Source organism: Xyrauchen texanus, chromosome 5, assembly GCF_025860055.1.
Source record: "Xyrauchen texanus isolate HMW12.3.18 chromosome 5, RBS_HiC_50CHRs, whole genome shotgun sequence".
In the NCBI taxonomy this organism is placed as follows: domain Eukaryota; kingdom Metazoa; phylum Chordata; class Actinopteri; order Cypriniformes; family Catostomidae; genus Xyrauchen; species Xyrauchen texanus.
In genome coordinates, this window is record NC_068280.1 from 43,884,868 (window position 1) to 43,903,011 (window position 18,144).

General features: G+C 36.0%; 1 protein-coding gene across 4 annotated transcripts in view; it reads right to left on the reverse strand.

Annotated features, from left to right (window-relative positions):
* dachb (dachshund b) overlaps positions 1-18,144 on the reverse strand; it is a 53,292-nt gene that overhangs the window by 19,119 nt on the left and 16,029 nt on the right. For 3 of the 4 annotated variants that reach the window (XM_052127182.1, XM_052127183.1, XM_052127181.1), the window contains exons 2-3: positions 11,321-11,418; positions 3,174-3,293 (exon numbers count right to left, since the gene is read on the reverse strand). In XM_052127182.1, coding sequence (XP_051983142.1) covers positions 3,174-3,293; positions 11,321-11,418 — 218 coding nt within the window. The remainder of the gene's footprint in view (positions 1-3,173; positions 3,294-11,320; positions 11,419-18,144) is intronic. The other variant, XM_052127184.1, reaches the window with a different exon arrangement.

The window sequence follows — 18,144 nt, forward strand, 5'->3', positions numbered from 1 at the left end:
TTTCATCAAGTTAATCTCAAACAATGATTATACAACAATCAGCATTTTTGGGCCAATCAGAGAACAAATAAATATAAAACACAGCAATAAATAATAGTAATTACTTAGTAATTAGTAACTTAGTTATTAATAAAAATCCAGATGGTCAGCCTTTCAGAATGGTTGATCAAATGAGCATGGTTTCTATGGCAATGCTTTCAGTTTTTATGTTCAGTTTTAAGACAAGAACTCTTCTACATGTTATGGTAAATTTACCAAAAACTCACACACACATGTACACATCAACTTTTGCCAGTCCAATAAAAAAAACAGATTTACACAACAATGACAGTCATCGGAAATATAAGGGAGACTTGAGAGAGAAGATGAGAGAAAATAAGAGTGGATGGGTGAAGACAAAAAAATTTGGCCATATGCTCACATAGACAGAAAGAGGCGAAGAGATACAGTGTGCGTTTCACTATACATGACTTCCCTGCTAAGCAAATGCTGACATGAAAACAAGCACACATGTGCTAACATACACCCGTATGTGCGCACACCTGTTTCTGTTAATGCAGCCATTCACCCGTATGACAGCTTTCGGCCATCTTGTTAAATAATGCATGGAATTTTTCTTTCAACTTGTCAACGCAGGGAGAAAGAAATGCTCTCTCACTGTCTCTCCCCTCTCTTCTGATGCCATACTTGATGCTGATTTTTCTTGACTACATTCCATCTTCTGATGAAGGTCTTTTTTTCTTTTGTCCTAAATTCTCTCGTCTGCTTGTCCACAGATGTTCTCACTAGGAACGCTGTGCTGCTTTCCTCCAAAACACTTGTGTGAGTGACCTTTAAGTCAACATTATCTGTGTTAGTTTTAGACAGGGTTAGTATATGGCTGCTGTGTTTGAAAACCTAAGACTTAAAGTTGTCTGAAAATATGTCATGCAAGACTTGTCGAAACATTATATGAGATTTGTTGAATAATTATTAGTAAACCGTAAAAACTACAGTATATACTGTATGTTACATACAACAATCAGCCACAACATTAACATATACTGCCTAATATTGTGTAGGTCCCCCTCGTGGTGCCAAAACAGCACCAACTCACATCTCAGAATAGCATTTTGAGATGATATTCTTCTCACCATAATTATACAGAACGATTATCTGAGTTACCGTAGACTTTGTCAGTGCAAACTAGTCTGGCCATTCTCTGTTGACCTCTCTCGTCAACAAGGAATTTCCATCCACAGAACTGCTGCTCTCTGGATGTTTTTTGTTTTTGACACCATTCAGAGTGTAAGGCTGGTACCAGGATGTCTATGCACAAAAGGGACCATTTCCAGTAAAAGTCAAAGAAATCTGCAAGAAACAATGTCATAGAACTCTCTCACAAAAGCTGAAATCTACACCTGAATATCACCACGTTTGATGAATACAGCTCAGGACCAATACAAAGACACAAGATTTATGTTATGGTGTGAGAAGCAGGAGAAGGCAGACGGGAGATTCGGATCTAAGCGCAGTACTTTATTAACAAGCAAAACAGACATAAACAAACTCAGGAACAAACGAAAAGTCCACGATGGGAAAAAACTAAACTCAAACACAAAAATACACACAGGTGAACACAGGTTGACAAAACATCCACAAAGGGCAGGGTTACCACGAACGAACACGAGTGACAAAGAGTAAACATCGGCACGGACATTTACATTTACATTTACATTTATGCATTTGGCAGACGCTTTTATCCAAAGTGACTTACAGTGCATTTATTACAGGGACAATCCCCCCGGAGCAACCTGGAGTTAAGTGCCTTGCTCAAGGACACAATGGTGTTGGCTGTGGGGCTCGAACCAGCAACCTTCTGATTAACAGTGATGTGCTTTAGCCCACTACACCACCACCACTCATAGGTGGTGAAACGTCAACGATCGACAAAGGAAAGGGAAAACAGCGGGGTTTAAATAAACAGACACGATAATGACAAAATAACAAACAGGTGCGGACAATAACACCGAGGCGGCAGTGAAGAGGATCAGGAATGAAGGGAAGTGTAGTTTATCACACACGGACAGTGAGACTCAGGGCGGACAACAGGGAAAACGTGACATGGAACGGGATCGGTGATGGGTGGAACGGAAAACATGGAGAAGACAACAAGGAAACGTGACAAGTGAGACAGAGAACACAGGGCAGACAACAAGGGATCGTAACAATTTATATGTAAAAATATAACAAATACCATGAAAACAAAAAAAAACTGTATGTGTTTGATATCATTTATGATGTATCTGTGCGACTGGAATAATGGTCTCTTTCCCATGTTGGTAAAACTAATGGTGACAAAGTGATAATGTCTTTATATTATAAGGATAATACCATTTGGTACACATTGTTTTATGTCTGTATATTTAAGGAGGGTTGGCAAAAAGCTTGAGGAGTCTGTAGTCAGATCCCACACAATTGCTGTGTGTAGTTTTCTCTACCAGGTCTCTGCAGCAGTTCTGTGGATGGAAACACCTTGTTGATGAGAGAAGTCAACAGAGAATGACCAGACTAGTTCGAACTGACAGTCTACGGTAACTCAAATAACCACTCTGTACAAATGTGGTGAGAAGAATATCATCTCAGAATGCTATTCTGAGATGTGGGTTGGCGCTGTTTTGGCAGCACAGGGGGACCTACACAATATTAATCAATATTAGTTTTAATGTTGTGGCTGATCGGTGTATATATATTACACATATATAACATGATCAATTTATATTTTTACAATTTATGTTTTTATGCACATATGCATGCATGTTCCTCTTGAAAAAATTTCTTCTTTCATCTCTGAGGCTGGTGAATGATTAACTATATTCCTGTCTGTTTGGTCCTCTCTAAATGCACAGTCAGGCAGCAGTCATTAATGTCATCATTAGTCTCTGTAAACCAAGCACAGCACTGTGACATGGGCCCCCTGAGCGAGCTCTGTGATGGGGCTCATCTCACCCAGAAGGCCCTGGTTATTATTGCAAGACCATCTGTCTGGCACATCTACAGATTGCACTTTAAACAAGCTGACTTTAAAGGAACACAAACATAAACAGACACATATACACAGGAAGACTAATTTAACACACACAAATTAACACATAAACATATAAACACACACACATTAAAAAATGTGTGTGTACCTGTATTAGAATTAAGCTCATCTGAATCGAATTCTGAGCCATTGTTGTTCTTGTGTAAATTCATCATCATCTTCATCTTCTGAATCTTCAACGCTTCAGCCATCGCTGCTGTTGTCAGGTCTGCATTACACACAAGCACAATAACATATAAACACAACAACACACCGAAACACTCATATCAGTTTTAACATTCAAATAACAACCGTTTGGAGAGAAAAAAATACAATAATGATCTTTTTACTCTTTTATTTGAATTGTTTCTCCAAGACAACGATAAGATTAAAGGAGAGCAAATAAAAATAATAAAAAATTGTGATCTGATGTCTCTTCACTAGAGTCTCAGAAGAGATCTCAGCAATATCATCAACAGCACTGTAAATAGTGAAACTGTGTAGTTTTAACTTTGAGGAGCTATTTCTACCCGATCTGAATCTTAAAAATGACTTCCGTTGAAGTTATCTAATGTAGTCACATTTAAAAATATTTTAGACTTAAACAAAGCCAACTCATTTAGATGTTATAACACATAAAGCACATTTTTAGTCTACTTGACCTTTTGTCTGCTATTTTTGCTCAGATTTGACAACATACCAATGTGTGTGATCAAAAGTCAGTATAGAAGTATACTATAGATGTACTGTATATACATTATGTATACACTAAACAATAATTTTGCTGTTTGTTCAATTTACTTAAAATGTATTTAATTAAATACATGAATTACTGTAAATGATTAATGGAAAGGAGGAGGCAAGAACCGGCTTGACAATATAAATATCATTTTAATATAAAAATGAACCAAAACAACAAACACACAAAAGTGTCAGACAGCTGTCCATAATCTCTCTCTCTGTCACACTTCAGCTTCCATTCAGCCTTTATCCCTCTCTGAGGCTTGATTAGCCTGATTACGGGCCAGGTGTGTGGAATCACACACGGCCCCGCCCTCCGCCCTGTCACAATTACTTAATTAAAACTAAAGTAGCACAATTCAACACAAATAATTTTGTCACAACTTGTTTTTATTGTGTTCTATCCATTTAAGTTTGTAAAATGGGTTACCATTATGGTGAAGAGTGGAACAAGAGATAATGATGAGGACAGGTACAGTACAAAAGATGTTGCACAAGAAATTGAATGCTCGCTTCATTGAGCAAATGCTGTGCTAACCACTTAACTACACTCAGCAGTGCTTCCAAGCAGCATATATTTAGCATGCCAACATTTACTTTCACTAGTTAGTACATAAAGAAATAAAATAGATTTATTTGAGTTACACTGGCATGTCTGATTTTGTTGGGTTTACCCAAGTTCTTTCTACACAAAATATTTGTGTTGAGATTACATCCTATTTTTAAGTTAAAATCTCATTTCAAACACGTGGAACCAAAGTCCACGACTTAATCAAGTTTAGCCAAAGAGCTTTGTTTTTGAGTGTATGTCAACAATTCAGATTTCATTTGTTTCTGTTTTAATTGATCCGGAGATACATCATTGATCCTAAATTAAAACATAACAGAACTTCTGAGCTATAAATGTGCAACCTCCGAGCAACAACATTGTTCTCTAAATGCAAAACAACAATTGGGCTTTTCAGACCTATCACCCTCTTGCACCTCAATTCACTTGTCCAGACCTCAGGCTGCTAAGTGATGTGCTATTTATGAAGCACATTGAAGTAAACCTAACAGCAATCAATTCCGTAGTATATAGAGAATGAATGTTGTCACGGTGTGGTTCGTCAGATCAACTGGAGGATCAGAGTGAGATAAGGGACCTGAATCAGCTCTCTATTAAGTGGACTGCATTATTTATTCAAACATATCATTGAAGCCGTCCACGAAACAGCATTCTGCCAATCAATCCTTTTAAACTCCTCCTACAACCAGCACAGTTAACCAGGCTAAGACCATGGATACAATCAAAAAGTAATTGATTAGTGACGGGTAGTCAATGCTCTGAACCACTGACTGCAGTTAAAATTGCAGCATGCTCCTTTTTGTCCCTATATTTAGTTATGTTTTTTCCCTACAACTCTAGAGCTGTCCCCTAGCCTGTTACATGCATGACATGCTCTGCGTTAAGGTGAATATGTACACAGTGGCCCCAAAATTATTGGGACCTTAAAGTCACACTTAGAGACCTTATTAAATAACGAAACAAGCCCAGTTTCTTTGATGTACTGATGTATTTCCTACTGAAATAGGAAGGTTTGGAGGGAAATATTTACATATTGTCTTTAAAATGTATGCATTTCACTGCATACGTAACAAAATCATGTAAATGCTGAATGGCACTAATACAGTATACAGCTATTACATGAGCATTGCTGTGGGATTATGGTAAAAACAACCTCAGACACTTGAGTTGAGTTATGTAAACTGTTTGACAAGAAGGAAACCACTTGTTCATGTGAGGTGAGATTGCCCTTCAGGGAAATTCTATTCTTCTAAATCTAACGGCAAACCAACAACAACAGCAAAAACAAAGCAATACTATTTCACAAGGACAATGGAGCCAAACTACCAGTGCTCCTCAAAACATGTTGTGCATCTTAAAAGAAATACTTCACCCCAAAATTTTTAGTTTGACTTTTTCTTTCTTAGTGGAACACAAAAGAAGCTATTGGAATGAATGTTCACACTGCACTTTTCCAAACAATGAAAATAAAGGGTGATTCACACTGCCGAGCTCTAAAAAGGACAAAACCACTATAAAAGTGCCATAAAAGTAATCCATATATTCCAAGAATATAGCACACAAGACTGAAATGTAAGTCATTATTCAATTAAATTTTTCCCCTCCTCTGTAGATCTCAAATCTCAGCTAAACTTGCACACATTCAAACTTGCTGCTTTAAGCCACTGGTTCTCACTTGAATTTCAGTCATTTTCTCACACAAAGCTATCAAGTTCTCTCATTCTCATGACACCACCCCCTGCTGTCTTTCATTGCCCTATGTCATAAACAACTACAAAAATTCCAAAACATGCCAACAAGACCAGTTATGTTACCATGGATTCATAGCTGCAGCAGATTAGGTAATACAAAAATAATAGATTTAAATGTCGAAGTCATTGAAATTAGACTTTTTAAATTTTTTAAACTGAGAGAAACAATATTCATGTCACTGCCTTTGGTCACATTCAACTGCTCAGATGAAAATTGTATTGCTCAGAGATTGCTCTTTTATAACTCAAGAGACATATTGTAGTTAGGGATGCACCGATACACCGTTCCGATTTCGGAAATCTCAGTAACGGCCAATACCGATCCGATCCCAGTGTTGTTTTTTTGCATAATCAGTTTAGAATATCTTTACATTATTGTGTGGAACTAATTGGGTGTGCTCTTTAATAAGTAAAGAAACACAAACCTCGAACTACACATTATTTCAATATAAATGTATAGCTTATTAAGAAAAACTTTATTATTAACTAGTAGACTAAATAATATAGCAGCAAAATTAACAGTAATTTAACTCTCCAGGAAGTCCTGTGATGGTGGTGGCGTAGTGGCTAAAGCGCAGGGCTGTTAATCAGAAGGTCATTGGTTCGATCCCCACAGCCACCACCATTGTGTCCTTGAGCAAGGCTCTTAACTCCAGGTTGCTCCGGGGGGATTGTCCCTGTAATAATTGCACTGTAAGTCGCTTTGGATAAAAGTGTCTGCCAAATGCATAAATGTAAATGTGTGTCTGTTTATAGGCAAGTTCACAGTAGTTTAATTCGCTTCTTATTCAAATTCTGGTAAAATGCACCTCCAGTGCCATTCTAAATGCATATTATAAGTGAACCGAACTTTTGAGCATCTACATCTGAGATGTTCGTGAGTAGCGCTCAAATATTGAGCACTGAAGGATACAAATAGCTGCAAGAGTGTGTGTAAACAGAGCAGCGCCATTCACTGACGCGCTGGAGCTGCGCGTGGATTTTATATATTTACTTATTAAACACAGCCTTTTGTGATTCACAGAGCTATCGCACATCATCAAGTGGCTTTGAATAAAATGCAAGAGTCACATGAACTACTTTAATTGTGTTTTTATGTTTTTTATGTAATTTTTTGAGCTTTACAGTTCCGAACATGACTAACACACCGTATCAGATTTGGATCAGGCTCGTCAGACCAATACCCGATCCGTCTATAAGCTTCAGCTAAAAATCGGAGCCGATACCAATTCATGTTTCAGATCGGTGCATCCCTGTATTTATGGTGTAATTTATGGTGTAATAAATTGTGCTTCATTACCTCAGATTACGAGAAATTTTCCTGGCTTGTACAGTTAATGTGCATGCACGTTCTCAAGATGATTGGCATGCGATGTCTGTATCTAAAAGGTGATAGGCTCTTTTATCTGTAAAGTGGGACTTCCTTTCTACATCGCAACAGTCTGGTTCCGCAAGTAAAAATCCCATTCATTTATTCCATAGACTAATTGATTTTCAATGATAACTTAAACCTTTAAAGACAGACCTACCATGAGCTCCGAGGTTGTTAATCGAGGGTATATGCTTCAGTTGAATCCATAAGTCTGCGTTATCAACTTCATTGTTTAAAAATCGTGTTTGATAGCAGAATTCATATTAACAAACTACATTACCCATGGTACATCAAAGAAAGAGCCACCAATCAGAGAACCACATCCAACAAAAACCACAAAATGTGACCCGAAGCAACCGTGTGCTCAAATGACGCACTGTGAATGACGTAACCGAGTCAGTATCCCTTCACCCTTAAACTGCTTATATATTTGAACATATCAGGATATTTTAAAATATATTGCTTCTATACTTATAATCAACAACTTAAAACCAATAGTTGTATATATTCCCATTGTTTTTTATTCAATGACATAATTTACAATGCTTCATGGGATTGGGATCATTTTTTGCCTCAAAACAAATTTGCCTCGGAGCTGGTTGGTTTGGTTCATGGCTCACAACACTTTGTTTGATTTTATTAAAAGTCTATGGATGAAATGAATGGGGTAAATGATTCCAGAACCAAGATGGTTGAAAAAGTGTGCGGTCACTGTTGCGCTCTATTGTAGTATTTCATGTATTAGTAGACTCTCAAAAATTATATATGTTTCTTTCCTTGATTAAGACTGGAAAAACATTGTAGTTAGAGTATTATACAACAATAAATCAACAGATCAAGTGCCACAGCAGTCATCTGTCATGTTGTGAGCTTAAGATTTCATGCTTACTGATAGTGGCAAATTTAGAAAAATAACATTTAGATTTATTTTTTATAGAAATACAAATGTTAAGAGAGAATTTTATTTTTGTATTCTTTTTTGAAAAAAAAAATATATATAATATATATATATATATATAAAATATAAAATATAAAATATTTTATAAATTTATAATATATAAAACATATATATATATATTGTTTTTCAAAAAGAATACTTTAATTTAAATACTTAATTTTTGTAGGACATAGGCTCAGGAAGGCACAAGACAACTAAACAAAAAGAAATCTACTAATGATTTATTTTCTTCACGGTGCGATTCAGGGCTTCCATATGAACATAACAGGGTTAGCACATTTTTTTTTTATTTACATTTCAATTTTTTTTATTTCAAATCCATGATTTATTTTAAGGCACACCAAAACAGAGTGAGACTACCATAATTTACTCAATTATCTACTTAATTCTTTAGCTCTGAAGGTGTTTTTAAAGATTTAAAAACGGTTTCAGTGGCATACCCAGAATTAAAGGGTTATAACTCTTTTTTTTTCCTTCGTATTTTTCTGATTTCAAATTATATATCTCAGGGTGTAAATAAGATAGCTCCTAAAAACTGCTTTTGTTTTGTTACCAATCATACCATCAAAAGTAATAGCATTACAAATATAATTTATCCTAGTGTTCAGAAACATCTCCAAGTGTCCAAAAGCCTCTTCAATATACAATAATGACTACAGGTATAGTCTCTCTCCAAAGCATGCAGGCATGAGTAACGAGATCTTATTCAGTTCCATTCTTTGTCATTTGAGCCATTGAGTCTGCGTCTTGTTCTTGGCGCCATCTCCTGGTGGCCATATGTAATTAGAGTGAACAATCCTCTCTGCCCATATTTGGATGACTTCCACCTCTGGTTTCAGTGACCTGAATCCTAATACAATTGTTTTAACGTTCCATGATGCTGGACAATTTACTACATAATTTCTGATGAAGTCATCTCATCCAGGAAAGTTACCATGTTTTTAGCCAAATAGCACATAATGAGCTGTGTGCAAATTGTGCTTTGTGTGAATAATTTGGTATGTAGGTATGTGTGTTATGGTGTATTCAATGTATTGTTGTGGGTAAGATTTGGACCTTGAGTCTGTAATAAAAGTTTTGAATCTCTAATAATCTATGCATCCAATTAAATTATAAATGGGCTCAATTTAATGGGAATCCACTCCTCTATGTAATGGTATGTGAAACTGTATGTCAATTTTTTGTGAAGATATAAGCAAAAACGTGGCTTATAAGCAACACCTGTTATCATGTATCATGTATGTCAAAGAAATGTGCATAGCTATTACTCGCTATATTTTTGTTTGTGAGTAAAACAAATTGTATTCTATTCTTTGAGAGCTTTCCAACGACATTTGACACATGGCTATTTAATCAGTTTGATGGTTTTTCCGATCACAGTAATTATCAAAATGCACTTTGTTGTTTGTATTTCGTTGAGTTGTTTGCAAATTTCAAAGCACTTGTTCAGTTTTGGTCATAATCCAAACATGCATTCTAAAGTACAGCTTCTAAGCTTTAAAATTATACCTATTTAGTGTTGGTCAATACTGTATTTATTAATATTTTGATAATATTTTTTTCCTCTATCTAGCCTATCTGATCTTAAAGGGTTAAACTATAAGTATTTAAAATCCAATTTACTGTTGGTTAGGCTTAGGGTTAGTATAAATAAATATCTAGGAATGGCCGGATTGATCCTAAAGTTTGGATACCTCCACTGCTTTTGTATCGAGAGGATCGATAGTCACATAAAAATATACAAACTAAAGGTTTCTACTAAACTAGCTACTTTATTTTTTGTTTAACATGAAAACTATTGCCTTATATAAGGTTCAAAGTGACAAAAAATTAACTATACAAGAAAATAGTTGCATATGATTGGATCTATTTTTCTTTCCACTCATCCAAAATACACAAGCAGTCACAGAAAGCACTCAGTCTCTAGCTTGTCTGTTATAAATGTATTTATATTTAAATCTGTTAAAAGATTGAAAATGTCCTGTTGTTAATAAATGATGAACAAAAATAAATGTCTGATAATTTGCAGTTTAGGCCTAAACATTTAAAATATTATGGCTTTTAAATATAATGATACATGGATTAAACTACTAATTTCATTATCAGAAATCACCAAAAATCTATTTTATAGAGTATTGGCAATATCAGCCTTGATATTGCTAGGTATTAGATTGAAAAGAAAGTGGTAAAGCCCATCCATATTAATATTTATTGCTTTTTTTGCAAGGCTGTAACCATATATTTAGGATTGGAAAAATAGTTTAAGAATTTCCTATGGAGGGGATGTGTCTATTGTAGTCTCCCAAGGTCTATTATATATACGACCCTGGTACTACTGGTACGACCCTGGAGGAATTCTTAAAAGTTCAGCAGTAACCATTTCGGATTAAAAGATAAAAAAAAAACCAAATAGACAATGTTATAATGAATGCAACACAGTTGACTCTCACCCAAGTATTAGGGCAGATTACAGCACATTTTCAGTATCGAACCTTGCCAATGTGATACAGTAGAACTGAGAGGAAAGGACGGGGGGACGTGAGGCTTTTGGGCAGTGTGAGGAAGAAGGAAATAGAGAGGGATGAACAGATGGATGAGTGATCCCACTGGGCTGTGTCATTCATCACTGTCACTGTAAAAGACGATGCATGTGAAAGATGACCAGAGACAGAGAGAGAGAGAGTGAAAGATGACCAGAGAGAGAGAGAGAATGCAAGATGAGCAGAAGGACAGAATAGGAGGGCGTGATTTAAGCATATATTTTCATATGTTTGAGGGGTGCTGTGAGTGAGTAAATCCAATCTGAATTTACTACTCAGTTAAGGTGGTTATAAAGAAGAAATGTGTATGTGTGTGGTGGGTTAACCTGTGGGTGACAGCAGGGCTGGAGAAAGCAGGCTGTTTGCTCTGTGGTGGAGGATTCTGGGGCCATAGGAGCGCTTCGGTGGGCGGCCAGGACGACAGCTGTGAAGGGTGTAAGCACACATTAGTACAGCATCCATAATTATAGGACTAGTTCACCATTTACTCACCTTCTTGTTGTTCCAAACCTGTAAAACTTTCTTCTGTGAAACACAAAAGGAGATGTTAGGCAGAATGTTAGTCTCAGGCATCATTCACTTTCATTACATCGAAAAAAATTATGATTGAGTGACAGGCTGTCATTTAGACTAACATCTTCTTTTGTGTTTCACGGAAGAAAGTAATACATGCAGGTTTTAAACATCACAAGGGTGAATAAAAAATAACAGATTTTAAAACAATCGGGATCAACATGAAAAATATAAAATCAACATGAACAAACAAGTATTCGCAACCCATTTTACTTCAACAATGTGATACATTTTTGAGTCAAACCGAGAAAACATGTAGGGCGGGACTTGACTGATTGTAAGAAGTTGGCCTTCCACACCATAATATACCGCAACAGTGCCCACCCACTTTTTCAACTGTATTGGTTCCAGAAGTATTTTCCCCATTAATTTGTTCATAGGGATTTCTTTAAACCCTTCATAAAAGAGTTCTAATCCATGAACCAAACCAACCAGCTTCAATGTGAATCACAACATTACAAACTTTAATTTGAAGCAAAAAAGTATTTGAAAATCAGGCAAAAAGATGAAGGTACAAGACTGTGTAAGAGGGAATGAACTACAATCACATGAAGCATTAAGAATCACATAATCAAATTAAAAACTATTTAAGTTGTTGATTATATCTATAGAAACAAGTATATTACAATATAGTCAGAACTATCCAAATATCCACAAGTAGTTTGAGAGTGTAGAGCAAGAGACTGACTTAGTTGCACCATTTGATTGCTGCTGGGCTTGTCTCGGTTTGTTTGGAGCGATTTTCTGATTGGTGAATTTTTCCCCTCAGGATCATGGGTGGTGTATTTCATCACCATGAATTCTCCAGGAAGATTTTTTTAAAGATAAAGTTGTAATAATGCAGACTGGATAGCTTTAACAAAGACATAACATACATTTTCACCCTCTGAGCACACACATGTCCCTTGAGCATTGTTCGTTTATGAGTCACACTAAAGTTGTTTGATTTTTTTTTGTAATTAAGTTTTGTAATAACACATTTTATTATAGTAAAAACACTAAAGTTGTGCATTTGCGTGGGTGGGGGAATTGTGAGGGGAGGGGGAGTTGTGGTATTTAGACCTTATTTAGCTCTAAATTACTAAATTAGACCATTAATTATCATATAAATTAAGCACATTTGATGTTATCTTCACTTCAATTTCAGTAAATTGAAAGAGTGTGCAAAACATAAAAGTAACAATTACATGAAATGACAACTATGTCCAGTAGATGGCTTCAAAGCTCCATGCATTGGCTGATCTTTAAAAACCAATGTTGTAACAAACTTACCCTAATTTATAGATAGTATCACAATTTATGCATTGAATAGATATATATACACTATTTAGACTAATATAAAAACAACTATTTGTCAATTTGTAGCATTTTTTAAAACCACAAGTGTCAGATTTTGCAATGATGCCCCAATATGCTGCCAAACCTGGCCATGCTGCCAAAGTCAAATCTGATTGTGCTACGAAGAAAATATTTATATTATTTTACCTTACATATATTTCAAACATCAAAATTCTACCATAAAATTTGTCATACAAGGGCCAGACTGAGACTTTGACCATTGGGGTCTGTTTGGTATGTGTGGATAGGTTTGTCTAAACTTGTGAGTGAGAAAAAAAAATAAGGCTCCCAAATGGGTAAATCTTTAAATCTAGTGATGTGCACATGTTTGTGTGATGGTTAGGTTTAGGGGTAGAGTTGGGAAATATAAAATAGCATTAGCCTGATATGAAACGGTTCTAGGAGGCAAGAACCGGCTTTTCAATATAAATAATGGTTTAATATAAAACTTAAACAAAAGACACAAACACACACATGACGGACATGTCCGTAAACTATCTCTCTCTCCCTCTCTGGGTACTCTGTGTTCCTTTTATGTCTCTCTCCGCATCACCATAACAAGACAAAGGTGTTATTGTTGATTATAAACCAGGTGACAAGCCTCTCTCTCTCTCTCTCTTCCGCAGACACACGACCACGCCCCCACACCACATTGTGCATGTGTTATCTGCATTGAGAATGTTTTATAGGCTCATCCCTTTATTTATGTGAGATAGTTTTCTGCATTGTGTCTCATTTATTGATTTTTATACGACAAATAAAACCAAAATTGCTCTGTGTTATAGTCTTTCCCATTCTTTCTATGTTTTTTTAACCGGAATAACATGAGTGTTCCTTTTTTGTGTCACAAAGCCTCAACTCATCAAATCCAGTCCAATTTTTTATTTGTGTGTGTGTGTGTGTGTTGAGATAGCAAATATAGGAAGTCTTAGACGACTCGAATGGAGAATACAATTTTTTTTAAACAAAATTACAAATGTTTCAAAAATGACCCAATGAAGCATGAGGGTTAAAGTTTTATAAGTTATCGTCAATAATCAATTCCCCTATGGAAAAAATGAATAGAATTTTTACTTCCAGAACCAGACTGTTGCACAGGTGGTTTGAGGGGAGAGGCTGACAAATAAATGGGCTTAGAAACATACTTTAAATGTAAAGAAAATTTACAACGACTAATCACCCAATTTGTTTGTTTTTTTTTAATAATGAGCATAAATGATTTAAAATATGTAATATAATTCACAATATGACCAGAAATGTGCATAGTGGAAGTAAACAGGGACTTTAAAGTCCCACTATGTCTGTCATCTGTCAATTATGGTCCAACTAACCAATTACCAACCAAATAAACAAAAACCAACTCCTACGAATTCAGTTGAAATTGCCAAAACCAAATATATGGACTGCTCAGTCATTCAAGGTGATATGGGAAACAGGACGAAAAAGGGGAAAGAACAGCCGGAAGCTTTTCATGCCTGTCATGATTTTGTTTATAACACCAAAGTTTCACCTCTGGGTAGAGACACAATTTCTGAGCAGTCAAAGGTTAAAAGACACTAAGGGGCTTTTGCCCTGGAAGAATGTGGAAGAAAAACATTTAAACACACATAAAAGACCTTTAAATATAGGCCCATGATTGACAGAGGAACACACTGAGATTAACGTCCCTATATTGATCTCTACGGCTATGGTAGTGGACAACCACAACAAGACTATAATCTGCCCTCTGCAGAGAACATAACATTCTTGACCCCTTTTTAAGAACAAAAAAGACACAAGGAGCTAAAGTGAACCAGATGGCAGGTTTGTTTAATAGGGGGCATACACCTTTTTTATGCATTAAGGTTTTGTCCTTGAAGTCCAGGTTTAGACAAGTTTAAAAACAGTTCAGTTGTGGGTGGGTGGACGTTGCCATACATTTACTGAGGTGTTCTTGGTTGTTGTTAGAGCTTTGCTAGGGTGTTTTGAAGGGTTGCTATGTGGCTGCTTACTAGTCTGATTCAAAATGTTCTATTATAGTGTAATAAAACAAGTGCCGTATAGTTTAGATTTTACACATACAGACAATTTAATGTAAGGTGATTTTAATCTAATTCATTAAGAAATGAAATGTACATTTAATTTAATTTAAGGGTGTTTAGAAAGCAATCTGATTTTGAAACAAAAGGATTGTTTATGCTTTCTGAACGCTTAATTACTTTGACGCCTAAAAAGGCCACAATCATATGCGGATGAATCCCAGAGAGAAAAGAATGAAAGAGCACTTCCACCGCCATTCAGCTGTTCATATCTCTCTTTTCATCCCTGTATGTAATGTTTATACATCCACTAACCCGCTGTGTTAGCCAAACAGGAATGTGTGCAGTGTGTGTGGGATGGTATGTTGATGTACGGGGGTGTCAATGGTTTCCTCTTTCTTAAAAGCACAGACAAAAGGAAGAACGTTGTTTACAAAGCTTACAGTAATGCAGCTTTTGGAGACATGCTGCAGACTTATTCATTGATCTCTTGATACCACTTCTCTCTCTCTCTCTCTCTCTCTCTCATTCTATGTGCGCATACACACAAAAACACAAAAAAGCTAATCCAGATCTACTGACAACAGCTCTTTTGTTCTGTACTATCAGAGAGAAAAGAATCGCTCTCTTTTGCTGAATGACAGGATGAGCTGCTGATGGGAGCGATGCGGTCATGCAGAGGTCACACAGCACACACACACTTGTCAAGCAAAAATTCTCATTAAAATGAGTGAATCATTGTTCTTAGAGACTGGAAACATATTGGCTAAACAAACCAAAGTATTGTGGTAGTACCATGGTACAGTGATGGAATCAGATGGCAATACTGTGGTACTTTGCTCTTGTAGCTCAACTGTTATAGCATGGTGATAGCAACAGCAAGGTCATGAGTTTGATTCCAAGGGAACATGTACTTGATAACATATGTACCTTTAATGCACTGTAAGTAACTTTGGGGGGAAAAGTGCCTGTGAAATGCACAAGTGTAAGGAACACTATGGTCAACGTGCTGCTGTTGTAGCCCATCCACCTCAAGGTTCAATACGTTGTGCATTCTGAGTTGCTATTCTGCTCACTACAATTGTACAGAGTGGTTATCTGAGTTACCGTAGCCTTTCTGTCAGCTGGAACCAGTCTGGTCATTCTCCGTTGACCTCTCTCATCAACAAGGCGTTACTGGCCGCAGAACTGCTGGATGTTTTTTTTATTTTTGACTCTATTCTTAGTAAACTCTAGAGACATTTGTGCTTGAAAATCCAAGGAGATCAGAATGTACGGAAATATTCAAATCAGCCCGTCTGGCACCAACAATCACGCCATGGTCGAAATCACTGAGATCACATTTTGACCCATTCTGATGGTTGATGTGAACATTAACTGAAGCTCCAGACAAGATTTTAGACTAGTGTTGTCAAAAATACCAGTACTCCGGTACCAAGTCGGTACTCAAACAAAAAATGTTTTACGGTACCGAGTACCAGGTCTACCCATGCAGAGTTGGGAAGTTTTGAATGCTCACAACAAGCAAAAGATGATGACAAGCAAAGCTGCTGCGGAGTCTCAACTGAATCTTGTTGAAAAGAAAAGTGGAAAAAGCCAGGTTTGGAAATTCATAGGTTAGGGAAACATCATAGATCAGCAAAAACCTATTTGTAAACGCTGCTTTCGCAATTTTCTGACGAAAGGAGGAAACACATCAAACTTAATAAAGCACCTGAAAGACAGACACCCGGATTTATTCAAGCAACTAAAGCAGGTGAGTTTAAAAGCATATTATTATTTGCATTAGGGCTTAAACGTTTAGTCGACATTATCGACATCGTCGAAAATACAAAATTGACGAGAAAAATGTTCGTTGTTGAATAGTCGTTTGATCTCATTTAACGTAACATGAAATCACTGTAACGATGACGTGTAGAGCAGCAGTTCACGCCTGATGGAGGAAGAATTACACAGATCAGTCCAGATGCACTCTAAACTTTCAGTTTATTTTATGTATATCCCAAAGTATTAGGGAATTAAATAAAAAAAAAGGAAATTCAGAAGCATGTACCGTTGTGTAATAAGCGGAGGCGGAGCACTTTAAAGGAAACATCCCGGCAGTAAATGCAGTAAAATTTTATGCGTTATAGCTTTATTAAAGTTCAAATAATACAGAAGCAGATCATGTTAATAACTATAAACTCAGAAACTGGCATTTCTCTGTGTGGTCGGTGCCTCTGCGTGAATGTCCCAATCTAAGGGGGAGAGATTGAAACTGCAACCGGCTGAAAGACTCTGCCTCGGGGACGCTTATCCCTCAAGCGCGCACACTTAATGCAGCTCGATTAGAACTTATTTAATCATAATATCTATATATATGTCCATATGCATTTCTTATCATGAAGAAAACTGGCAAAATGCAGCTTTATTAATAAGAGAGCACTTTGCACATTAGTTTGGAAATTGTTTTTTATTCATTCTATTGTATGCTTGTTTATTTAAGTTTTGTTTTTTTAGTACTTGGTAAAAATTGTAATTAAAAGTTGAAAAAGTTGAAGCAAATCCTATATGTGTTCAGAAATACTTTAAGCATATATTGTTAAGTGTTGTTATAATTTAAAAATTATATATTTAAATTAAAGTGTTGCTCAATGGCATATTTTTGTTCTTAGTTCTGCTGCTAATGTTTTGTAGAATTTGTTAATAAAAGAGTGTTGTTTAGTAACCTGTTTTTGTACCGAAAATGGTATTGAGTACTGTGAAATTTCACTGGTATTGGTACCGACTACTTAAATTTTGGTACCGTGCCAACACTACATTGCACTGCTGCCACTTTTTATAAATGTTTTACTTATTTCATTTAGAGAATTAAAAATAAGGACGCACCGATACCATACAATACCGATACCGTTTGACAGATATCAGAAATCTCGGTATCGGACGAAACCGATCCTGATCTGATACCAGTGTTGTTTTTTTGCAGAATCAATTCAGAATATCTTTACATTATTGTGTGGAAATTATTGGATGTGCTCTTTAATATGTAAAGAAACACAAACCTCTAACTACACATTATTTCAATATAAATGTATAGCTTATTAAGAAACACTTCATTATTAACTAGTATACTGGATAATGTAGCAGCAAAATTAACAGTAATTCCAATATAAGTAATCAGTAGAAAAGAAGCGTTATGTTTTTGTTTTATTTTTGCAAAATGTTTTCAACTTGTATCTGGA